The 26,216-nt window shown below is 43.1% G+C and overlaps 1 protein-coding gene across 1 annotated transcript in view; it reads left to right on the top strand.

The window, feature by feature from the left end:
* TRPC5 (transient receptor potential cation channel subfamily C member 5) overlaps positions 1 to 26,216 on the top strand; it is a 194,884-nt gene that overhangs the window by 145,608 nt on the left and 23,060 nt on the right. The window contains exons 6-7 of the mRNA XM_060756189.2: positions 9,814 to 10,136; positions 25,693 to 25,888. Coding sequence (XP_060612172.2) covers positions 9,814 to 10,136; positions 25,693 to 25,888 — 519 coding nt within the window. The remainder of the gene's footprint in view (positions 1 to 9,813; positions 10,137 to 25,692; positions 25,889 to 26,216) is intronic.

Raw genomic sequence — 26,216 nt, 5'->3', positions numbered from 1 at the left:
TTTGTCATGTCAGGAGCGACTTGAGAAACTGCAAGTCGCTTCTGTTGTGAGAGAATTGGCCGTCTTCAAGGACGTTTCCCAGGGGACGCCTGGATGTTTTGATGTTTTATCATCCTTGTAGGAGGCTTCTCTCATGTCCCCACATGAGGAACTGGAGCTGATAGAGGGAGCTCATCCATGCTCTCCCCGGATTCGAACCTATGACCTGTCCGTCTTCAGTCCTGCCAGCACAGGGTTTAACGCACTGCGTCACTGGAGGCTCTAATAATAATAATAATAATAATAATAATAATAATAATAATACACTTTATTTATATTCTGCCCTTCTCCTCTAAGGGACTCAGAGCTGATTTCAGCATTTACAACAGACATAGGCAAACATTCAATGCTTTTACAGTCACATAGAATGAGACACACAAACACAAAGGCAAAGGCTTCTCTTTTCATTTCTGGCTTCTGGAGGTGGTGCTCATCTCTGGGTCTGGGGAGGTGCTTTCTCCATTTCCAAACCAAAGAGCCTCCATTGTCATCTCCTGGTTGTGTGGCTGGCAAGAATGCTTGGAGTGTCTCTTTGCCTTTCCCGCCCAAGACCTCCCTATTTATTTATTTACATTTGTATGTTTTCAAACTGCTAGGTTGGCAGGAGCTAGGGCTGACAGATGGAAGCTCACCCCGTCTCGCAGATTCGAACTGCCAACCTTCACGTCAGCTGGTCAGCAGACAAGGGTTTAACCCCCTGCTGTGATCTCCATCTGATGATGTCATCATTTAGAACCTCACAGGGAGAGCAAGGTGCTTTTCTGGTCTCCATCTCACACCTGGAATATTGTGCCCAATTGTGTCCAATTCGGGGCACCACAATTCAAGAGAGATATTGACAAGCTGGAATGTGTCCAGAGGAGGGCGACTAAAATGATCAAGGGTCTGGAGAACAAGCCCTATGAGGAGCGGCTTAAGGAGCTGGGCATGTTTAGCCTGAAGAAGAGAAGGCTGAGAGAAGACATGATAGCCGTGTATAAATATGTGAGAGGAAGCCACAGGGAGGACGGAGCAAGCTTGTTTTCTGCTTCCCTGGAGACTAGGATGCAATGGAACAATGGCTTCAAACTACAAGAGAGGAGATTCCATCTGAACATGAGGAAGAACTTCCTGACTGTGAGAGCCATTCAGCAGTGGAACTCTCTGCCCCGGAGTGTGGTAGAGGCTCCTTCTTTGGAAGCTTTGAAACAGAGGCTGGATGGCCATCTGTCAGGGGTGATTTGAATGCAATATTCCTGCTTCTTGGCAGGGGGTTGGACTGGATGGCCCATGAGGTCTCTTCCAACTCTTTGATTCTATGATTCTTCACCAGCCATGAAATGGTCATGAAGGACATAAAGAGGCTCAATAATAACTCAAGCGAATGTTGGTTAGCTGTGCATGTGGAATTAGGACACTCTGCTTATGTGTTCCCAGAAGAGTTTTGTTTTTTGTTGTTTTGTTCTGTTATGTTTTCTTTAACCATACAACCACACTGCTTGGTTCTTGCCCAAGCAATTTGGTTTGCTGCCTTCCTATGCATTGCCCAACTCTTCAGAGAAAATCTGCTCGAGCGAAAACCTTGGCCGCTGTTCCATTGACTCATAGACGGATGAATCCCTTTCCCCTCAATTGTCTTACCGCATCTCTTTTGGCTGCCCCAATTCCTTGTTTCAGAACTGCTGCCTGGTTTCTTTTGTAGCTTGATTTTGCAAATGTTCAGAACATCACTTTTAGGAGCAAACCCCTTTCCGCCTCGAATGCAATGCATCTGATTTCCAGTTCTTTTGTCTACTTCAAAGCAGTGGTGTTCCATGATTCAACTTGTTGATCATTTCAGCAGCATTTTGACATTGGTGTCCCCCATCTGCTCCTGTCCTTTCTGTATCAGAGTTTGGAAACTGGGCTTTTTAAGACTGTAGATTCCAGCATCCTCTTCCCATCATAGCCTATGAGAAATGGTCAAAAAGAGGATCTAGGTTCTTGTGAGTTTTTTCGGGCTATATGGCCATGCTCTAGAGGCATTTTTCCTGACGTTTCGCCTGCATCTATGGCAAGCATCCTCAGAGGTAGTGAGGTCACTACCTCTGAGGATGCTTGCCATAGATGCAGGCGAAACGTCAGGAAAAATGCCTCTAGAACATGGCCATATAGCCCGAAAAAACCCACAAGAACCTAGTGATTCCAGCCATGAAAGCCTTCGACAATACAAAAAGAGGATCTTTCCCAAATTCAGTTGCTTAAAGTCATGTTTGTTGTTGTTGTTCATTCGTTCAGTCGTCTCGGACTCTTCGTGACCTCATGGACCAGCCCACGCCAGAGCTCCCTGTCAGCCGTCACCACCCCCAGCTCCTTCAAGGTCAGTCCAGTCACTTCAAGGATGCCATCCATCCATCTTGCCCTTGGTCGGCCCCTCTTCCTTTTACCTTCCACTTTCCCCAGCGTAATTGGCTTTACAGTCATGTACTTCGGGTGAATAAAATTGGCCTCCTCCTTTTGGGGGAAAAATCACCCACAAAATAATTAATCTTTCGCCCACTTCTCATTATTTTTCCTCATACGTTCTGCTTCCCCCTCTCTGTACTCCATCACAAAAGGAAAGAAAAATAACCCGCTGGGACTGAGAAGAGCAGGAGTTATTACGTCAAGCAGTAACAGTAAATGTGCAATGAGAGTCTACATTAACTATGATGGATAGGTCAGGAATGGGCAAACTTTGGCCCTCCAGGTGTTTTGGACTTTAACTCCCACAATTCCTAACAGCCTCAAGTCCTTTCTTTCCCTCCCTCAACACTTAAGCTTTGAAGCTGCAAGGCTATTCAATGCTAATCAAGGTGGCCAATGGCAACATTCACACTTACCTTCAGCAGACAAAAGTTCTTTCTCCCACCCTGGACATAGAATCATAGAGTTGGAAGAGACCTCATGGGCCATCCAGTCCAACCCCCTACCAAGAAGCAGGAAAATTGCATTCAAAGCACCCCTGACAGATGGCCATCCAGCCTCTGTTTAAAAGCCTCCAAAGAAGGAGCTTCTACCACAATCCAGGGCAGAGAGTTCCATTGCTGAACAGCTCTCACAGTCAGGAAGTTCTTCCTAATGTTCAGATGGAATCTCCTTTCTTGTAGTTTGAAGCCATTGTTCCGCGTCCTAGTCTCCAGGGCAGCAGAAACCAAGCTTGCTCCTTCCTCCCCTATGACTTCCTCTCCCATATGGTTCTCATGTCTCCTCTCAGCCTTCTCTTTAAGCCACTCCTCATAGGGCTTGTTCTCCAGACCCTTGATCCTTTTAGTCGCCCTCCTCTGGACACATTCCAGCTTGTCAATATCTCTCTTCAATTGTGGTGCCCAGAATTGGACACAATATTCCAGGTCTGGTCTCACCAAGGCAGAATAGAGGAGTGGCATGGGTTCCCTGGATCTAGACAGTATGCTCCTATTGATGCAGGCCAAAATCCCATTGGCTTTTTTTGCTGCCGCATCCAGAGGCGGCCCTAGGTAATTTTCAACAGTAAACAAACAGTATTTTGCCCCCCCCCCCCAAACCAATCACTGATATATATTTTCTTTTTGTCGTGGGAGTTCTGTGTGCCATATTTGGTTCAATTCCATCATTGGTGGAGTTCAGAATGCTCTTTGATTGTAGGTGAACTATACATCCCAGGAACTACAACTTGCATATGTCAAGGTCTATTTTCCCCCAAGAGCACCCCAAGAGTGCCCCTGGGCAAAATCAACTATACTGCAAATGCTTACTTTGCATAATGGTTGAGCCGCCCCTGGCCTCATCACAATGTTGGATCATGTTTAACTTGTTGTCTACGAGGACTTCAAGATGTTTTTCACACATACTGCTCTCGAGCCACATACACACCCCATTCTGTATCTTTGCATTTCATTCCACAGAGACATAAACCCCACTAGCCTAGTTAACAATGGATCTCATAACCTCTGAGGATGCCTGCCATAGATGTGGGTGAAACGTCAGGAGAGAGTGCTCCTGGGACATGGCCAGACAGCCTGGAAAATTCCCAGCAACCCAACAATTGTGTTGTTGTTGATGATGATGATAATGTGGGGAGATATATCTACTTTTTCTGCAGCCCATTGGTATATTGAAGGCGCCGCATTGCCTCCATTATGAATAGTGAGTCAACATGTGAGCAAATCCCCCCCCCCCTTTAAGCTAAAACTCCCAGGATGCAAGAGGACAGAACCATGTCACTTTACAGTGGAACCATATAATGGTGTAATGTGGACAGGTCCTAAATTGCATCAAAGTGTGTCGCCTACAGGATCCCATCCTTAGCATTGATACAACACTTAAGAGGGAGAAACACACATTCCTAATGAAGGCCAATATATTGTCTGGCTCTTCAGCATGTGACTCAGATCCTAAGGATCCAGCGGCTTTGGCAGCTCTTGATGCTCCAATGTGGTTCCGACTTCAAGCGAACCACATCAAAAAAAGTATTTGGAATTGCATGTGAGAAAAATACATTTTGTGCAGAACTGAAAAAAGATCACAGTGAATGCTGCAAAAAAGGAAGGATCTCATTAATGAGCAGAAGGGAGACACAGACAACAAACCGACTGGGTAGTCCAAACCAAGTTTTCTCAAAGCTCCTAGCCTTGAAACTATCAACCTGAATGGAGTACCATGGGCATCTGAGTAAGGCAAAGTTGGACAAAATGTGGGTATTGCTCCAAAGTAATCATTCCTTGGATTTATATCCCACCTCTCTCCCAAACTGGGATTCAAGATGGACTGAGCTTTGAAGGTGTGTGAAGGACATCTCTGCCATGTTTGGAGCCATGCATGGACATTTCAACCATGATTTCTAATTTTGCAAAAAAGAACATTTTTTGCCTTCCAATGCTCTCTAGATCAGTGTTTCTCAACCTGAGGGGGCCACGAGGAGGTTTCAGAGGGGTCACCAAAGACCATCAGAAAACACATATTTCTGATGGTCTTAGGAATCCTTTTGGCATAGTTGTTTGGGTTTACAGTGCTGTCTGGATGTAGGTGAACATCTCCCCTAAATCACTGTCAATTCATCCAAATTCCTCCATTATTTTCTGTAGGTCATTGGGGTTCAGCATGGAAAGTTTGGCCCAATTCTATCGTTAGTGGGTTCAGAATGCTCTATGATTGTAGGTGAACTATAAATCCCAGCAACTACAACTCCCAAATGTCAAGGTCTATCTTCCCCAAACTGCACCAGTGTTCACATTTGGACATATTGAGTATTAGTGTAGAGTTTGGTCCAGTTGGATGAAACTACATCCTGCATATCATATATTTACATTATGATTCATAACAGTAGGAAAATTAGTTATGCAGTAGCACCAAAAATAATTTTATGGTTGGGGGTCACCACAACATGTGGAACTGTATTAAGGGGTTGTGACATTTGGAAGATTGAGAAACACTGCTCTAGATAATATTGGTGTAGTTATCGCATATTTTGCCCTTCTCCCTGGACAATTTATGCAAAAGAGAGGTCTTTTTTGGAACCAGAAATGCCTTTCTCGCTTTCTGTTGTGAAGACAAATCCCAAATTTGTGTGTGTGTGTGTGTGTGTGAAGCGCATTAATATAATGCAAGTCGCTTCTGGTGTGAGAGAATTGGCAAGGGGATGCCTGCCTGTGTTACCATCCTGTGGGAAGCCTCTCACATGTCCCTGCATGGGAAGCTGGGGCTGACAGATGGGAGCTCACCCTATCTTGCAGAATTCAGGTCAGCAGTTCAGCTATCACAAGGATTTAACCCATTGTGCCACCACAACTCCCACACATGGTCAGAAAGCCCTTGATGGACAACTTGGCCCATTATTTTAGGGGTAGGATGGGTTCTTTGGAAAATCTAGCCCTATAAGGTCTTTGCTGATGGCTAGCATTCTTTGCTGAAGTAAAGAAATCCAAGTCCTCACCAAACTGTAGATCTCAGAGTTTTGCACAATGTTGCCATGGCAGTTAAAGCAGTATCAGCCTTCTATAACTCTGTATTGTGGATCGACTCTGCGATCGCCGCATTGTCCCGGCGAGTTTGACATTCACTAGTATTTGGAAAAGTACCTTCAGTTCTTTGGCACAAGATGGCAAAAATGACTACATAGGACATGAGAAGGGTGCATCATTGATTTTCTTTCTTTTGAAGACTGATTTCAGCTTGTCCTTGAGGCCACCAAAAAGTACACTTCTGGGCAATCTAATAACTTCGTCAAGTTCTTTTCCAACCGGGGGTCAGCAGAACCTCTGGCCAAGGGACACTGTGTAAAAGGAGAGATCCTCTTTGGCAGCCCAGCAGATCCCTTCCCAAGCACAACCACAACAGCAAAGAGTTAAATGCAAGCACTTCAAGGGTCCTTCCCTAAGATCTTGCAAACCCAGGGTTGTGGCTAAGGCTGCAATCTACACTGTAGAATAGGCATGGGCAAACTTTGGCCCTCCAGATGTTTTGGACTTCAATTCCCACAATTCCTAACAGCCTCGGGCCCCTTCCTTTTCCCCCTCAGCTGCTTAAGCGGCTGAGGGGGAAAAGGAAAGGGCCCGAGGCTGTTAGGAATTGTGGGAATTGAAGTCCAAAATACCTAGAGGGCCAAAGTTTGCCCATACCTGCTGTAGAATGAATGTAGTTTGACACCACTTGAACTGCCACGGCTCAGTGTTATGAAATTCTAGGATTTACAAGGTGTTTATCCTTCTCATTTAAAGAAGTGTTGGTGTCCCTCAAACTACAGCTCCCAGGAATGGCTTCAGAATCCAAAAGGAAGTGGTGTTCAACTCAAAGGGAAAAAGAGAAGGAAGGAAGGGACACATTCCCTTCCCAGTTGGCTCCGGCAAAAGCAAGCTGCCTCTATTAGTGCGTTTGCTCTTCCTCATTAATAACACTATGTAACAAAATTTGGAAAAAGAATCTGTTCCTGGTTTGAAAGGGTTATTTTCTGTTTAATTGTGCAGTTCTTACTTTGAAAGTAGTTGTTACACTCCATAAACTTTGTTTTTGTGCCTGCCACAAACTATGTCAAATTGGCTGACACTCAATGAGATATATTGGGATTATGTAAATGCTTAGAGCATTTAACCAGAGGCAAACTAAACCATTTGAAATAGTTATAGCTTCGTCTAAAGCACCACATTAGCAGAGTTAAACACAACAGGAGAGCCAGAGGTATGAGAAAAGAACAGCTTTCCTTTCAAAAAAAAAATACAGGCAGAGTTAAGCTTCCATAATAATAATAATAATAATAATAATAATAATAATAATAATGGATGCTTGGGAAGTGTTTGACTTGTGATTTTGTGCATATAAATCTCATTTGCTGTGACATACTTTGTTTTTTGTCAGTAAAACAACAACAACAACACTTTATTTTTATTCTGCCCTATGTCCCCAAAGGGACTCGGGGTACACATACACTGCACACATTCAATGCCATTTTGGACACAGACAAACAGAACAGAAAGGAGGTATGTTGTGTCAACGTCCAGCTTTTTGGTGCTCGAATCCAGTCACAGGGCGGTGCTGTCGCTCCATCCTCTATGATGAAGAGCCATCAGGACATCCTCCTTCCTTTTAGTCACCGGGAATTTTCTGATCTTTTTCTCTTTGAGTTGTAAAACACCATAAACACGGGTTTTTGTTTTTGTTTTTTTTTTGCTTTTTACTGATGTATGCATTCTTATATATGCCGACTTGTACGCCACCCTGAGTCACCTTCGGGCTGATATGGGTGAGATACAAATGTCGTAAATAAAAATAAATAAATAAATACCTCCCCCACTTGTTTATCAGTACCTAATTTCTCTACTTACAGCTCAAGCTGTTTTCGAACTGCTTAGGTAAACAGTGAGCTTGGGCTGACAGTCGGGTGCTCATGCCAACCTGGGGCTTCAAACTGGCAACCTTTCGGTTGGTAGATCTTATCAGTGCTGGTGATTTACCAGCTGTGCTAAAGCCCGGCCCCCATTTAACACCCCCCATTTAGCATGCAAAGGAATATGCATTCAGAGCTGCCAGAAAGCAAAAGACGCTACATCAACTGGTTGATGTAATAAAAAGTAATTAACTCTTGAGTGAAAGATCACACAGGTACATTGATAACTTTGTTGCGGTATATCAAAAGTGCAATCCAAAAAGAGAGAGTAAAAAGGTAGTATTCTCTAGCTTGAGAGCATGGGTAAGAAGACTATGTGGCATGCAAAACTACATAGCTGGGAAATGGATGATGGTCACTCTGTTACAAGTAGAAGCGAAAGACCAAACCAACACCCAGACAAAGAAGCACCTATTTTTATAGTCTTCAGACTTCAAAGAGCTGCCTATATGACTTGGGCCATGTCTACAATGAAGAAAGCTCCCTGAAACCCATGCAAATAGTTAAATGAGGGTGCCATAAAACCTGACAAGGCAAGAGAGTTAGGTTATATAAAAACATAGACTGCTGAACCATTTCAATGTGCATGCAAGATTGTTAGTTTTGCCAACAAGATATTCACTGAAAAATTATAGCAAAAATGTCAAAGTTTGTGCAGTTTAATAGAACCAGGAACAAAAATTGTGTTACATAGTGTAATACTTGGCAGATGATGATGATGATGATGATAATGTATTGTCGAAGGCTTTCATGGTTTTCAAGTCTGGCTACCAGTATTAAAAAATTTGAACAGCACAACAACAGAGAGGAAACAAACAAGGACATTTAATCACCTCTCAACAAAAGATTGCTCCAGCACTGCCAGGCAATCAAATGCTAATCAAGGTTTTATTTCTCGTGTCAGGGCAGCCAGTCAATTATATTACATTTCTAACAGAACAAAGCAAACAAATAAACAGAGAAAATACAAAATGTGTGAGTTTGGTAGTTGATTAAATGTCCTTTGACCAGTATCTGGCCACTTGTAGTGCTTCTGGTGTTGCTGCAAGAAGGTCCTCCATTGTGCATGTGGCTGGGCTCAGGTTGGGATTGCAGCAGGTGGTCTATGGTTTGCTCCTCTCCGCACTCGCATGTCGAGGATTCCACTTTGTAGCCCCATTACTGAAGGTTGGCTCTGCATCTTGTGGTGCCAGAGTGCAGTCTGTTCAGCGCCTTCCAAGTCACCCAGTCCTCTGTGTGCCCAGGGGGGAGTCTCTCATTTGGTATCAGCCATTGGTTGAGGTTCTGGGTTTGAGCCTGCCATTTTTGGACTCTTGCTTGCTGAGGCGTTCCAGCGAGTGTCTCTGTAGATCTTAGAAAACTATGTCTGGATTTAAGTCATTGACGTGCTGGCTGATACCCAAACAGGGGATGATCTGGAGATGTCTCTGCCTTGGTCCTTTCACTATTGGCTGCCACTTCCCAGTGGATGTGGCAGCCAATTGAAACATTTACATCTAGCTCAAGAAGACAAGAGTCCTTTGTCCCACCCTGGTCATTCCACAGATATATAAACCCTTTTTCCTAGTTCCAACAGACCTCACTACCTCTGGGGATGCTTGCCATAGATGCAGGCAAAGCGTCAGGAGAAAATGCCTTTAGAACATGGCCATATAGCCCGGAAAAATCTACAACAACCCTATAATGATAATGATGATTGTGATTCAAAGTGGTTAACAACACAGACAACAATACGAAATCCAGTCTATGTTGCTTGGCTCCAAGGGTCTCAGTTTCCATCCTTCAAATGTTGGAGAGGGTGCATCGTGTGTTGGGGTTGTGTGTGCGAAATATTGCAATGCATGTGGTCCGCGGTCTTGACTGCAGCCATTCACTCTGTGTTCCTTTCCTCCCCCCTCCCCTGTTATTTCTTGCAGTACAATGGCTCCCGTCCACGGGAGGAATGGGAAATGTGGCACCCCACCCTCATTGCAGAAGCCCTCTTTGCCATATCAAACATTTTAAGCTCCTTGCGTCTCATCTCCCTGTTTACAGCCAACTCTCACCTGGGACCCCTCCAGATCTCTTTGGGACGCATGCTGCTAGACATCCTCAAGTTCCTCTTTATTTACTGCTTGGTGCTACTGGCCTTCGCCAATGGACTCAACCAGCTCTATTTTTATTACGAGACCACTGCCTCCGAGGAGCCCAACAATTGCAAGGGGATTCGGTGCGAGAAGCAGAACAATGCGTTCTCCACGTAAGGCATCTTTGCTTTTCTTGACCCCTGGATGTCATTTCTTTCTCTCTTTCTCTCTCTCTTTGCATGCTTGGCAGCGGCAGGTATATAGTGGAAATGGCTTTATTTATTCATAGGCGAGCGCGTCAGCACTCTTTGCCAGGGTTATGTAAGGCTGGCTTGAGTTATCTCAGACTGACATTCTGCAGAGGGACGAAGCAAGCAATCCAACTGGTTGCACCAAGGTGCTGTAAAGGCAGAAGGGCTCCACGTACCGCAGATTCCTGTCATCTACATTTGCAAATCCAGAGAGAACAAAGCAGCCAGGGTTCGGGTTCTCGAAGGGCTTATCCGCAGAGTCATCCTCCCAGACATTTTGAGACCAAATCCTTAAAAGGGTCTGTTTAAAATCACCATAGCGTTCCCATTAGTGAGTTGAGAGGAAAGAAGGGTTTATCGCTGGAAGGCAGTTGCCCTTTGAAAATGGGAGGCGCAGTCTTTGACATTATAAGCTGTTTTCTTACCGTTGAGCCTAGCATGCTCTATCACACACGCTCACACACGTGTTATACTGTATTTCTTAGATACCAAGACACACTTTCCCTTGCATAAACATCTCTAAAATGGGGTTCATCTTATAATAATGGGTGCATCTGAGGTATTTTTGTTACTGAGGGCACTGACATTAATTTGTGTTTTAGAGCCCTTCCACACAACCTTATATCCCAGAATATCAAGGCAGAAAATCCCACAATATCTGCTTGAATTGGGTTATCTGAGTCCACACCGCCATATATTCCAATTATATATTATTAACTAGCAGTCCCCTGCCACGCGTTGCTGTGGCCCAGTCTGGTGATCTGGAAAATAACGTAATGAGAAAGTGTCGGTTTCTAAAATATGTAATGTCTTTATGCTTGTGGATAAACAGTATTTCTTGCTGTTTCTTTGCCAGTGTTGATTGTCCGGTTTTCCCTACTCTGGGACATGCAACATATCATTGCCCTTCTTTAGGGGTCCCTTTCAAATCTTTGATACTGCATCTGTTATATACATATATATGTGTGTGTGTGTGTGAATGGCTGGATGGCCCTTTGTCAAGAGGGCTTTGATTATGTTTTCTTGCCCTGGTGAAGAGAGTTGTACTGGATGGCCTTAAGGCAGCATTTCTCAACCTGGGAAGTCAAGACCCCGGGGGAGGGTCACCAAGGGGGTGTCAGAAAGGTCACCAAAGACCACCAGAAAACACAGAATTTTCTGTTGATCATGGGGGTTCTGTGTGGGATGTTTGGCCCAATTCCATTGTTGGTGGGATTCAGAATGCTACTTGATTGTAGGTGAACTATAAATCCCAGTAACTACAACTCCAAAATGTCAAGGTCTATTTCCCCCAAACTCCATCTGTGTTTATATTTGGGCATATGGAGTATTCGTGCCAAGTTTGGTCCAGATCCATCATTGTTTGAGTCCACGGTGCTCTCTAGATGTAGGTGAACTACAACTACAAAACCCATGGTCAATGCCCACCAAACCTTTCTAATCTTTTCTGTTGGTTATGGGAGTTCAGTGTGCCAAGTTTGGTTCAATTCCATCGTTGGTGGAGTTCCAAATGCTCTTTGAGTATAGGTGAACTATAAATCCCAACAACTACAACTTCCAAATGACAAAACCATAATTTTTGTCACTCCTTGTGTAGTGAGATGTTTTGTTGCCAAATTTGGTGTGATTTCGTTCATTGGTTCTTTTGTTTTTAAGGTACTCATTATGCACAGAGCATTTATATATATATAGATAACTATTAATAATTCTATATTATTATAATATATAATTGTAATAATTATATATTATAATTATTAATAATTATTAATAATAATTATATATTGTTATTTTTGTTCAGTCGCTTCTGACTCTTAGTGACCTCATGAACCAGCCCACGCCAGAGCTCCCTGTCAGCCGTGACCACCCCCAGCTCCTTCAAAGTCAAACCAATCACTTCAAGGATGCCATCCATCCATCTTGCCCTTGGTCGGCCCCTCTTCATTTTTCCTTCCATTTTCCCCAGCATAATTATTGATAATTAATAATTATATAGAATAATATTGTGTGGAAGGGTCCTTAGAATCAAACAGTCATATTTCTTTGAATAGATTGATGCAGAGAGATATATACACATGCATATAAATAGAGCAGACTCATACAACACCCATGGGAATGAATACGTACCAGAAAAATGTAGTTTCTTCTGGTCACTTGAGAGGTGCTATTAAAAATAGGTCTAACCTATACCACACTGCATTCTACACCATACCATAAACTCTGTTTAGACTTGATAATAATACAGTATTTATTAATTTTTTTACAGCATTTTTACTCTCCCCTTCTCAACCCCGGGAGGCTAACATAAACAGCAGTTCAATGCCACAATCTCAATAAACATCAATATAAAACAATAAATACATAAAAGGTTTAAAACAGTAATAATTAATTATATATAATCACACAAACACAGAGTCACATATCCGTTTTCAATTATCATAACAGTTGTCAGGTCCCGTTCTATGTTCAAATGCTGGTGCGCCCACTAGCCAAAGGCCTGGTTCCAAAATCACGATTTTAGTTTTTTTCCCAAAGGAAAGGAGGGAGGATGTCAATGTAATCTCGCTGGGGAGCGAATTCCATAAGCGGGGGTCACCACTAGGAAGGCCCTGTCCCTCCCCACCACGTTTGCGAGGCCAGTGGGACCGAGAGCAGAGCCTCCCCAGCAGATCTTAGACTGCAAGGTGGAGCGCAGAGTATTATATATTTATCGTGTCAGAAGCGAGTTGAGGGTACAGTTATAATGTATTTAACAACACAAACAAAGTTAAAAACTTGGCATGATACTAGATTTTCTTTGACCTGGCAACTTGGAGTGCTTCTGGTGTCACTATATGAAGGTCCTCCATTGTGCATGTGGGTTCAGGCTGCATTGTAGCAAGTGGTCTGTGATTTGCTCTTCTCCACACATGTCGTGGAATCCACTTCGTAGCCCCATTTCTTAAGGTTGGCTCTGCATCCCGTGGTGCCAGAGTGCAGTCTGTTCAGTGCCTTCCAAGTTGCCCAGTCTTTTGTGTGACCACAGGTAAGTTTCTCATGTGGTATCAGTCATACATTGAGGTTCTGGGGTTTGGCCTGCCACTTTTGGACTCTTGCTTGCCGAGGTGTTACTGCAAGTATCTCTGTAGATCTTAGAAAGCTGTTTCTTGATTTAAGGTGTTAGCATGCTGGCTGACATCCAAACAGAGGATGGGCCGGAGATGTCACTGCCTTGGTCCTTTCATTATTGGTTGCTACTTCTCAACGGATGTCATGTGGTGTAATACTGGCTAAACAGTATAATTTCTCCAGTGGTGTGGCCATAGACTTCCTATGATAACGCAGCATGTCTCATTAAGTGCCACATCAACTGTTTTAACATTGTGAAATGTATTCCACACTAGGCATGCGTATTTAGCAGCAAGGTAGCAAAGAGCAAGGGCAGATGTCTTCACTGTGTCTGGTTGTGATCCCCAGGTTGTGCCATTCTGCTTTTGTATGATATTATTTCTAGCACCCACTTTTTGTTTGATAGTCAAGCATTGCTTCTTTTAAGTCAGAAGATAGTTATTTATTTATTTATTTATTTATTTTCCTGTATTTGTATACTGCCTTTCTCAGCCAATCGGCGACTCAAGGCAGTTTCCAACAAATCAGTATACATAAAACATAATATAGATTAAAAAACATTAAACAGTATAAAACATCACAAAAGCAGTAAATATTGAAATACTGTCATTAAAAAGCAAATCAAGAGAGGTAATGACTAACAACTATGCATTATAGAAATAGACTTTTGAATGCGATATGCAATTTTAGTTAAATGGCAGTTAAAATTGATTTCATTTTAATGGATTTTTAAAGTATTATTTAATTGTCTAGAGGCATTTCTCCTGACGTTTCGCCTGCATCTATGGCAAGCATCCTCAGAGGTAGTGAGGTCTGTTGGAACGAGGAAAATGGGTTTATATATCTGTGGAATGACTAGGGTGGGACAAAGGACTCTTGTCTGTTGGATTGAAATTGTCCACATGCTTGTAGATTTCAATGGTTTCTCTGTGTAGTCTGACATGGTGGTTTTGAGAGTGTTCCAGCATTTCTGTGTTCTCAAATAATGTGCTGTGTCCAGGTTGGTTCACCAGGTGCTCTGCTATGGCTGACTTCTCTGGTTGAATCAGTCTTTGTCCCACCCTGGTCATTCCACAGATATATAAATCCAATTTTCCTAGTTCCAACAGACCTAATCACCTCTCAACAAAAGATTCCCCCAGGCATTGCCAAGCCATCAAATACTAATTAAGGTGGTCAGTTGAAACATTCGCACCTAGCTCCAGCAGACAAGAGTCCTTTGTCCCACCCTAGTCATTCCACAGATATATAAACCCATTTTCCTAATTCCAACAAACCTCACTACCTCTGAGGATGCTTGCCATAGATGCAGGTGAAACGTCAGGAGAGAATGCCTCTAGACCATGGCCATATAGCCCGAAAAAACCTACAACAACCTACTATTATTTAATTGACTTGTTTGCCAGTTGCTTGAGAGTTACAGCAGCTTGAGTTCTGGTTAACTGAGAACCTACAGGGTATAGATATAGAAATAAACACATATGTACACAAATATACATAGATTGGGTACTCTTTTGGAGATTGGCAACATATTATATATATATATCCCTCAGGATGGATCTACACTACAGAATTAATGCAGTTTAACACCCCTTTACCTACTCTTTTTTCAGTGCTATGGGATTTGTAATTTGGTGAGGCCCCAGCTCTCTTCGGCAGAAAAGGCGAAAGATCTTGCAAAACTGTTTAAAGCAATTACGGCTGAATCTTTTTCTCTGTGCTTGTGTTGCATTCATCTATTGCATCAAACCAGATTATTTTAAAGGAACACTTAATAGCTGACATTTGAGAAATATAATAAAAACTGATTGCAGTTTTTTTTTAATAAAATGGTTCGATGTTATTTTTAAAACCATTGAAACGCATACTATTTTTTTTCAAACGTTCTGAATAACAAAACAGTGTGAAGTCAACTGGAGTAGAGAATGGGGTGATACCATGCTTTGCACTAACTTAAGTAAGTCAGTTCAAGTGTTCCCGTTCCCTCCCAAACGCTGGCATGTTATGAACTTTCAAAGGCTAGAGCAATGTTGGGAACATCCAGTCCTTTTTCGTTCAGTGCCTCCTTTGCCGTCATGGTTGTCAGGTGAAACGGGAGCAACAGCCCATTGGGGAGGATTGGGGCAGCCGAACCCATGACGTCAGGCTGGCTTCATTATCTTTCCATTACAGACAGTCCCTGGGATGGATAGAGAATGCCTGGCTGAAAGCTGAGTCAGGGATGGAGCTCTGATTTTAACCAGTTGCTGGTTTGTGCCCTGTATAGCTGTGTTTTTCAACCTGGGGGTCACGACAAGGGGGTTTTAGAGGGGTCACCAAAGACCATCAGAAAACATATATTTCCGATGGTCTTAGGAACCCCTTTGGCAGAAAAGGCTGAAGATCTCTCCACCTGTCCTTCTCTTCCTTTTTGGAAACAGACAGTGAATCCTCCCACTAAAAGCCCTCCTCTGCTGTGATTGGCTGGCCTCTCAGCCAAGGGGAGGGGGTGTTTCTGAGACACCAAATGGGGAGGAGAGAGCAGGCATGCTTGGCACATGTCAGTATGGTGCACATATGTGGGCGAAGGAGAGCATGCGAGGCAGGATGAAGGCTCGTGCCAGCGAGTCCCTTCAAGTCATGGGCGTTCTGTGTGGGAAGTTTGACCCAATTCTATCATGAATGGGTTTCAGAATGCTCTATCATTGTAAGTGAACTATAAATCCCAACAACTACAACTCCCAAATGTCAAGGTCTATTTTCCCCAAACTCCACCAGTGTTCACACTTGGTCATATTGAGTATTCATGCCAAATTTGGTCCAGATCCATCATTGTTCAAGTCCACAGTGCTCTCTGATGTAGATGAACTACAACTCCAAACCTCAAGGTCAATGCCCACCAAACCCTTCCAGTATTTTCTGTTGGTCAGGGGAGTTCTGTGTGCCAAGTTTGGTTCAGTTCAGTCATTGGCGGAGTTCAGAAAGCTCTTTGATTGTAGGTGAACTATAAATCCCAGCAACTACAATTCGCAAATGTCAAGGTCTGTTTTTCCAAAACTCAACCACTGTTCACATTTGGGCATATTGAATATTTGTGCCAACTTTGGTCCAGATCCATCATCGTTTGAGTCCACAGTGCTCTCTGGATGTAGATGAACTACAACTCCAAAATTCAAGGTCAATGCCCACCAAACCCTTCCAATATTTCCTGTCAGCCATGGGAATTCTGTCTGCCAAGTTTGGTTCAATTCAATCATTGGTGGAGTTCAGAATGCTCTTTGATTGTAGGTGAACTATAAATCCCAGCAACTACAACTCCCAAATGTCAAGGTCTGTTTTTCCCAAACTCCAGCATTGGTCGCATTTGGGGCATATTGAGTATTTGTGCCAACTTTGGTCCAGATCCATCATTGTTTGAGTCCACAGTGCTCTCTGGATGTAGATGAACTACAACTCCAAAATTCAAGGTCAATGCCCACCAAACCCTTCCAATATTTTCTGTCAGCCATGGGAATTCTGTGTGCCAAGTTTGGTTCAGTTCAGTCATTGGCGGAGTTCAGAACACTCTTTGATTGTAGGTGAACTATAAATCCCAGCAACTACAACTCCCAAATGACAAAATCAACCCCCTCAACCCCACCAGTATTCAAATTTGGCCGTATCTTTCTTAATCAAAAGTTCAAAGTCTGCAGCACCTCTCTGTTCTGAGACTCTGTACTTGAAAGCATTCTGTTACTAGTCACTTCTGAAAATGGAGTCTGAGATCTTAAGGCAGTTCCAGATCTAATCACATGGTCACCAGCCCCTCCCACAACATAGAGTTAAGGAAAACTGCATACCAATACGCACATAGATATTACAGTAAGCAGTCTGAAATATATACAAACAAATTACTAGCGGAGGCTTGAAGAAGGTTGCTATTTCCAGCAGTTGTTTCAAGGTTTTGGGTTGGATTGTTGGCCTGTAATATTATTCAATCCAATCCAGCAGTCTACACAAATACTTTTTGGCTTACTTTCTTGAAAGGCAGGCTGTGATTTCTGAGAAGAAGTAATGTATCCTGCTGGTTTGCTACAACTGAATCAAATATGTGACCCATAATGTATTTATGTCCCATTGTGTCAATGGGTTGGGCCCAGCTGTAGAAGTCAGCTACATTTTGCTGGCTCTTATGCCAAGATGCCAGGAAATGGCACGGCTTCAAAGCCAATGTTTCAATGTGATGATAGACTGTGTTTAAGATCTCAGGAAAAGGACATCGGCACACAATAGAGTGCTTAAAAATGGAACAGCAAACCATTTAACGGCAAGGCTACTCTGAGACTTGGCAGTAGCCTTTGAAATACACCCACAAACAGAGGCAAAACACGGAAGGAGGGAAAAAAGACCGGCAGCCAATAACACAATGCAAGGAGGCTGAGATTTGGGGAAGGAGGGATAAGTCTCATAGGAAATAAAGGAGCAATAGGGAGATGCCACTAAAGCAGCGGGGTTGGGACCCCTGGAGAGGGTCACAAGGGGGTTTCAGAGGGGTCACCAAAGACCATCAGATACATATATTTCTGATGGTCTTAGGAAACCTTTTGGCAGAGAAAGCTGAAGATCTCTCCGCCTGTCCTTCTCTCCCTTTTTGGAAACAGATGGGCAAATCCTCCCACCAAAAGCCCTGAATGGCTGCCTCTCAGCTGGCCTCTAAGCCAAGGGGAGGGCTGTTTCTGAGACTCTAAGTGGGGAGGGGAGAGCAGGCATGCTTGGTTCATTCAAGGGAGAGAGTGGGAAGCTGGGGGGAGGCTTGTGTCAGCGAGTCCCTTCAAGGCATGGGGGTATTTGTGTGGGAAGTTTGGCTGAATTCCATCGCTGGTGGAGTTCCATGTGGAAAATTTGACCCAATTCTATCATCGGTGGAGTTCAGAATGCTCTTTTGGTTGTAGGGGAACTATAAATCCCAATAACTACAAGTCCCAAATGTCAAGGACTATTTTCCCAAAAGGAGGACTGTTTCTGAGACTCCAAGTGGGGAGGGGAGAGCAGGCGTGCTTGGCACATGGCAGCATAGTGCACATGTGCAGGCGAGGGAGAGCATGTCAGGCAGGAGGAAGGCTCATGCTAGTGAGTCCCTTCAAGTCATAGGGGTTCTGCATGGGAAGTTTGGTCCAGTTCTATTATTGATGGGGTTCAGAATGCTCTTTGATTATAAGTGAACTATAAATCCCAACAACTACAACTCCCAAATGTCAAGATCTATTTCCCCAAAACTCCACCAGTGTTCACATTTGGGCATATTGAAGATTCGTGCCAAGTTTGGTCCAGATCCATCTTTGAGTCCACAGTGCTCTCTGGATGTAGGTGAACTACAACTCCAAAACTCAAGTTCAGTGCCCACCAAACCTATTTTCTGTTTGTCATGGAAATTCTGTGTGTCAATTTTGGTACAATTCCATCATTGGTGGAGTTCATAATGCTCTTTGATTGTAGTTTAACTATAAATCCCAGCAACTACAACTCCTAAATGGTAAAAATCAACCCCCCCCCCCCCCCCAACTCCACCAGTATTCACATTTGGGCGTATTGTGTATTTGTGCCAAATTTGGTCCAAATCCATATTTGTTTGAGTCCACAGTGCTCTCTGGATGTAGGTGAACTACAACTCCAAAACTCAAGTTCAATGCCCACCAAACCTTTCTAGTGTTTTCTGTTGGTCATGGAAGTTCTGTGTGCCAGTTTTGGTACAATTCCATCATTGGTGGAGTTCATAATGCTCTTTGATTGTAGTTTAACTATAAATCCCAGCAACTACAACTCCCAAATGGTAAAATCAACCCTTTCCCCAGCCCCACCAGTATTCAAATTTGTGTATTTGTGCCAAATTTGGTCCAGTGAATGAAAATACACCGTGCAAATCAGATATTTACATTACGATTCATAACAGTTGCAAAATCACCTTTATGAAGTAGCAACAAAAATAATGTTATGGTTGGGGGTCACCACAACATGAGGAACTGTTTTAAGGCGTCACGGCACTAGGAAGGTTGAGAATCAGTGCACTAAAGCAATGTTCGGGGAGGAATAGGAATCAAGGCATGCGCATTTTCATTGACACCTCACCGAAGGAGTTGGTTCTGCCGCCTCTTAAATGCCGAAGCCGTCATTACAACACACAGAATGAATAGACAGGCAGCATGAATGCCTTATGAAGAATGGGCAACCTGCGAACCAAGAAATTAAGCCAAAGGCACTGTATTTCGATGCCTTTCAAGGTGGGCTGGCACCATTGTGCACCATGAATGGAAGAGCAATGCTGAGCTGCCGGTTTTGCTTCTTAAGAAGAATGCCGAAAGCAATTGCTTTTAATCTCATTCCACTTCCAGAAGAGACCATGGAAGGGTGTGCAATCGGTTGGAAATCTGTCACTGTCATGCTATTCCTCATTACTTCCAAGGCTGGTCTTCATCTCTTCCTCCCCAAAAGCTCCAGCTCTTCAAACATGTACTGTTCCGTGGTGACAAGGAGGAGGTCAAGCCGTTAGTAATTCAAGTTTTATGTTTTGGCCTCTCTGTTCTTGGCACGTTGTCTCTTGCTTTGATGGGCCATCTGGAAAATATGTTTCCAAAGGAGTCTCGGGTCAGAACATGAAACACATGGGGAGGGAGTGCTGAAAACAACAACCGTTAGATCACAAAATCCACCCACCCGTCGGCCACCCGCAAAGCAAAGGACGGCTTAACCCAAGGCAGTCTTGTGAAATTTCTCGGCACACTTTGCCACGGAGTAGCAGTTGGCACGAGATTGTGGAAACAGAGCGGAAAGATGGCTACGGAGGAGGGAGGGAATGGGATTCGTCATCTCTGGTTTCAGAGACTGTCGTTCAAGGTTGAGGAAATACTAGGGTGCATCTACACTATGTATGGGCAAACCCATGCCCGAGGGGCGGATGCGGCCTCATGGGCTCTGTTCTCAGACCCTCCTCTCTCTCACCATCCTATCCTTCCTTCCTTTCCACCCTTTCATCCTTCCTTCCTTCCTTCCTTCCTTCTTTCCTTCCTTCCCACCTTCCTCCTTCCCTCTTTCTCTTTCCTTCCTTCCTTTTTGTCTTTCTTCCCTTCCCTTTCTCCCTCCCTTCCTCCCCAATCCATTCTCTTCCAGCCTTCCTTCCATCCATCCTTTTCTTCCTCCTTTTCATACTTCCTTCCTTCACTCTTTCCTCTCTTCCTTCTTCTTTCTTCCTCTCTCCATTCCCTTCCATCCTTTTGTCCTTCCTTCCTCCCCCCTTTCCTCTCTCCCTCTTTCTCCTTCCTTCCTTCCTTCCTTCCCTTTTGCCTTCCCTCCCTTCCCTTCCTCCCCCTCCATTCTCTTCTAGCCTTCCTTCCTTCCATCTATCCTCCTCTTCCTCCTTTTCATACTTCCTTCCTTCTCTCTTTCCTCTCTCCCTTCTTTCTTCCTCTCTCCATTCCCTTCCATCCTTTTGTCCTTCCTTCCACCCCTCTTTCCTCTCTCCCTCTTTCTCCTTCCTTCCTTCCTTCCTTTCTTCCCTTTTGTCCTTCATCCCTTCCCTCCCTTCTTCCCTCCTCCATTCTCTTCTAGCCTTCTTTCCTTCCATTCATCCTTCTCTTCCTCCTTTGTATGCTTCCTTCCTTCTCTCTTTCATCTCTTCCTTCCTCTTTCTTCCTTTCTCCATTCCCTTCCACTGTAAGTATAAGCCTAGTTTTTCAACCCCTTTTTTAGGCTATAAAAGCTCCCCTCGGCTTATACTTGAGTCAAAATTATTTATTATTTTATTCTATTATTAGTATTATTTTATTACACTTATGTTACTCTATTTATTATTATTATTACTATTGCTTTATTAAATTTATTATTGTACTCTTATTATTATTACATTTATCATTTTACTCTATTATTATTATTGGAAGGATATGTAAGCACATTTACATTGAAGAAGGTGAGAATAATGGTTTTCATCAGACTTGGACAGTCTTATCTTAAATTACAATTTTATGGAAATATTTCAAAGCATTTAACCCAATGATGCCTCAGTTAATATAATTTTTTTTCTTTTATTGCATTCACAAAAAAATTTTAATAAAAAGTATTCAAAAAGAATAATATAATGTTATTGGTATCTGTTTTTATTTTGAAATTGACCAGTAGCTGCTGCATTTCTCGCCCTGGGCTCATACTCGAGTCAATATGTTTTCTCAGATTTTTGTGGTAAAATTAGGTGCCTTGGCTTATATTTGGGTCAACTTATACTCGAGTATATATGGTAAGTTCTGGTGATGTAACCATTTTAATGTATTTAGAGTCTTTGGGTCCAGGATAAAAATACCCCTAATGAGTTTTCTTCAGCACTGTGGGTTAAAAGCATGGTTTTGGGTTCTCAGGAGCCACTGAAGTATGAGCTAGGGCCACACAGTCCCCATCTCAATGTACAATATGGATCAAATGTGACCAGCCTCTAATAATGGAATTTATCATTCTGGACATGGATAGAAAACATAGCCAGAAAATGTTCACCATTTCCGGTACCTTGGCAGCCACCTCTCCACAAAAGTAATATTAACACTGAAATTCAACACCGCCTGAGCTCTGCGAGTGCAGCATTTTTCTGAATGAAGCAGAGAGTGTTTGAGGACCAGGACATCCATAGGGATAGCAAGGTGCAATAGCTTTATAAAAAATAGCTTTATAAAAAATTATAAAGCTATTGTCCTCCCAACCCTGCTATATGCCTGCGAGATGTGGACTATCTACAGACATCACATGCAACTCCTGGAACGATTCCATCAGTGCTGCCTCCGAAAAATCCTGCAAATCTCTTGGGAAGACAAAGTGGACAAATGTCAGCGTCCTGGAAGAAGCAAAGACCACCAGCATTGAAGCGATGGTCCTCCGCCATCAACTCCGCTGGACTGGCCATGTTGTCTGGATGCCTGACCACCATCTCCCAAAGCTGTTGCTCTAGTCTGAACTCAAGAACGGAAAATGGAATGTTGGTGGGCAGGAAAAGAGATTGAAAGACAGGCTCAAAGCCAACCTTAAAAACTCTGGCACAGACACTGAGAACTTGGAAGCCCTGGCCCTTGAGCGCTCCAGTTGGAGGTCAGCTGTGACCAGCAGTGCTGCGGAATTTGAAAAGGCACGAATGGAGGGTGAAAGAGAGAAACGTATCAAGAGGAAGGCGTATCAAGCCAACTGCGACCGGGACCACCTTCCACCTGGAAACCGATGCCCTCACCGTGGGAGAAGATGCAGATCAAGAATAGGGCTCCACAATCACCTACTGACCCACCGCCAGGATACTACACTTGGAGGACCATCATCCTCGGACTATGAGGGATCGCCGAAGTAAAGTAAAGTAAGTAAGAAAACATAGATAGTGAACATGAGGCATAATCCAACCTTCCAAAAATCATTCCTTCTATTGGAGTCCATCAGAGTATACCTTTCAAATGCGCTCTATCATATCTTACACACACACACACACTTGATGTACGCCATGGTTAGAAATTGAAAGGAAAGAACTGCCTTTCTCCAGTGCTGGATTCCTGCATGTCTGGAGTGCGACTGATAAGTGGAATGGATTTTCTTCCGTAGCCACTCAAAAGTAGGAGAGAGCAGTGCTGTTGAAATGAGATCTGACACTCTTTTTCCTTTGGAATCTTTAGAAGGCAGCGGCCGTTTTGAGAGATATATATAGTGAGTTCCGACTGGAAGTTCAGTCTGTTAGGACAGTTAGTTCCTCTACTGGATGAAATAGACTTTGACTCCATGCCCAACTCCAGAAGTGGGATACAACATCTGACTTTTATTTTTAATTTTGCCCTAAATTCAAGTACTTGTCCCAAATAGAAGAGACTGGTCCTGCTGAATTCGTCTTTGAATGCTAAGCCAACAGTGATGTAGCTTTCATTGGGTCAATGGGTCTACTTTGGTTTGATCAAGTAGAGTTTGTTCTACTCTTAACTGTAGTCTGTAAAGGCACGTACCAAGAAGCTGGATGACTCAACATCTTTAACAGCGTCTTCAAAATTCAGACTACATTCCACAACAGTGATGAGAAAGACTTGATTATAACTGTGTTTGTTTGTTTGTCGGTTGTTAGACTGATGTACCTGGTTATCTCTCTGAACTGTTAGGAACAAAGATATGCCAATGCATAAAATATACAGCAGATATTCAGAAGTGTTATTTAGATTACCCAAAAATACATCTACTCTCCCATTAAATATACTTCTTTTAAATCATGCTCTTAAGAGACCAAAAATAAGTAGTCTTCATTAAAAGTTAATATAGTTGAATTACTTATGAACTTCATGTGTTTAGCATACAGGTATGTTGCTTATTGGTTTCATGTTAGCTGAATTATACTTAAAACTGTACTATATGTTATTTTGTACTGTTTATTTTACTTGATTGGTTTATTTATTTTATTGTGATGTTATTTTGTTGTTTATATTTTATGTTGCAGTAATGTATCGCTGGGCTTGGCCTCATGTAAGCTCCATGAGTCCCCTTTGGGGAGATGGTGGTGGGGTATAAATAAAGATTATTATTATTATTATTATTATTATTATTATTATTATTATTATTATTATGTGCTCTACTTCAATTGACTGTACTATACATCCGCTGCAAACAGACTCATATATTAACTAACATCTCACTGCAGCATACTGACTATACTCCTGCTCTCACTAACATCAACAAACCTCAATTGACTTCTGACTTACAACTGACCCAAACCTCAACTGACTTCTAACTGGCTTCTAACTGACTCCAACTGACTTATGAACCTAGCACATTCCAAAATGGAGTCTCACTCTGAGTATTCTAAGATCAGGGTCACATGGTTGGTAGTCCCGCCCACAACCTCTAACAACATAGAGTTAAGGAGAAAACTGCATACCAGTATACACATATGTCATGACTCGTACCTTGGTAGGCCGAAGCCGAAGCCTAGAAGTCAGTAAGCTGGCCTCCATGTTAGGAAGGTAGTACAGTGAGGCAGACATCTTAGGAGAGGCAGATCAGCAGAGGGAAGGAGCTCAGCTATCCCAGGATTGGCTAGGACAAATGGGAGGAGCCGGAGCAGTGAGTGTAAAAAGGCAGGCAGCTTCTGACAAGGAGAGAGATTGGATTCTGATCTGAAGGGAAGCGGGTGGATTTCTCGTGAGCTCAAGTTTTCCTGTGAGAGAGTGTTTGGAGGCAGGTGTGTCTATAGGGATTGACCTGGAGGGTCAAGATAGACACCTGTGGACTTGTGTGTTAGGACACAAGTTGGTTTTACTGTCTAGGGGACAGGGTATCTTAGCTATTAGGGATCTCTGTGAAGAGGGAAGCTAGATACTCTGGGGACAGCCAGGATTGGTGTGTCAGAGGGACTCACTGCTACTAGGTATAGAGTGAGGGAACTTGCTCACGTTAAAAAAAGAAACCCAGATAAGGAAACCATCAAGCTTGTTCAGACCAAGGAACCATTTAAGAAGATTGTGCTTTGTTAACCAAATACGCTTGTGTACCTCATAAAAGAAGTTAGTTGTGTGTTCAAGTATACAAATAAACTTTGTTTTAGTTCAACCTTCAAAGCAGCCTCCGTATTGAATCATTCCAGTAATTTTTAACATCTTTTTACCTCAGACATTTTAAAGGGAGTTAAAGGGAGGGCTGGTGAACAACAGGATTTACCTCAGGCATAACATCAAGATAATTTCTCAAATCCATTTGAGTGGTGGCAGCAACTATACCAATACACATTCACGTTTCCTCAACACATATCAAAATGCTTTGGGACAGGATTGTGTTGGTGTCCAGTTGGAGCCGTAGTAATCAAAAATCCTTTACACTGATTCTTCAAAGTGGTAACCAGCTGTGTGCTATAGAGCAGCTGAAGAAACGTGTGTGTGTGTGCTAGGGGATATATTAGTGAAGTATTATTCCCCTGGAGCCTGACTATAACATACAATCTAGTAAACAATCTCAATTCTATACATAACAAATAACTAATATAGGAGGCTTGTAGAAGGTTGCTATTTCCAACAGTTTGGGCATTAGTCTCCAGTCGTCCATTGGGAAAAATACCAGTTATAGCCTAGGACCATTTCATGCCCTTCCAGGATCTCCTCAATATTGTTTGGTTGCTAGTTAATGTGGCCCTACTGAGCCATAAAGTGTGCCAAGTAACCTTAGAGTAGTCAATTTCTCTCTGTCTTTCTCGTCTCAGTCTACCCTACCTCAAAAGGTTGTCTGAGGAAGAAGAGCATTATGTGAATTCCTTGGGTGACAGATGGGAGGTGGATGTAACAAAAGATAATACATGATCACTCTCTCTACTTATCTATTTATAGCACCAGACCAGACACAACCAGTAAAGAATCATTTGTTTGCTTCTTGGCAGGCTCTTTGAGACGCTCCAGTCGCTCTTCTGGTCTGTGTTTGGCCTCTTGAACCTCTACGTCACCAACGTGAAAGCCAGGCATGAATTCACAGAGTTTGTCGGGGCAACCATGTTCGGCACTTACAACGTCATCTCTCTGGTGGTCCTGCTGAACATGCTCATCGCAATGATGAACAACTCCTACCAGCTCATTGCCGTAAGTCAACACAGTGGTTTCCATTATTATTTTGGATGGAAGTGTGCATTTTGTGAGCTGTACGTCTGCGACTCCATCTACACTGTAGAATGACTGCAGTATGATACCACTTTACCTGTCATGGCTTGATGCTATATAATCCTTGGAGTTGTAGTATTACAAGGTTTTTAACCTTCTGTGCCAAACAGAGTGCTGGCGTCTCACCAAGCTACAAATCCCAGGATTCCATAGCATTGAGCCATGGCCATTAAATTGATTTCAAGCTACATTAATTTGACAGTGTAGATCAGGGGTCCTCAAACTATGGCCCGGGAGCCGGATACGGCTC

This window comes from Anolis sagrei, chromosome 10 (genome assembly GCF_037176765.1).
Source record: "Anolis sagrei isolate rAnoSag1 chromosome 10, rAnoSag1.mat, whole genome shotgun sequence".
NCBI lineage: Eukaryota > Metazoa > Chordata > Lepidosauria > Squamata > Dactyloidae > Anolis > Anolis sagrei.
Note: the sequence above shows the minus strand (reverse complement) of the source record. Positions and strands in the feature narration are given on the sequence as shown.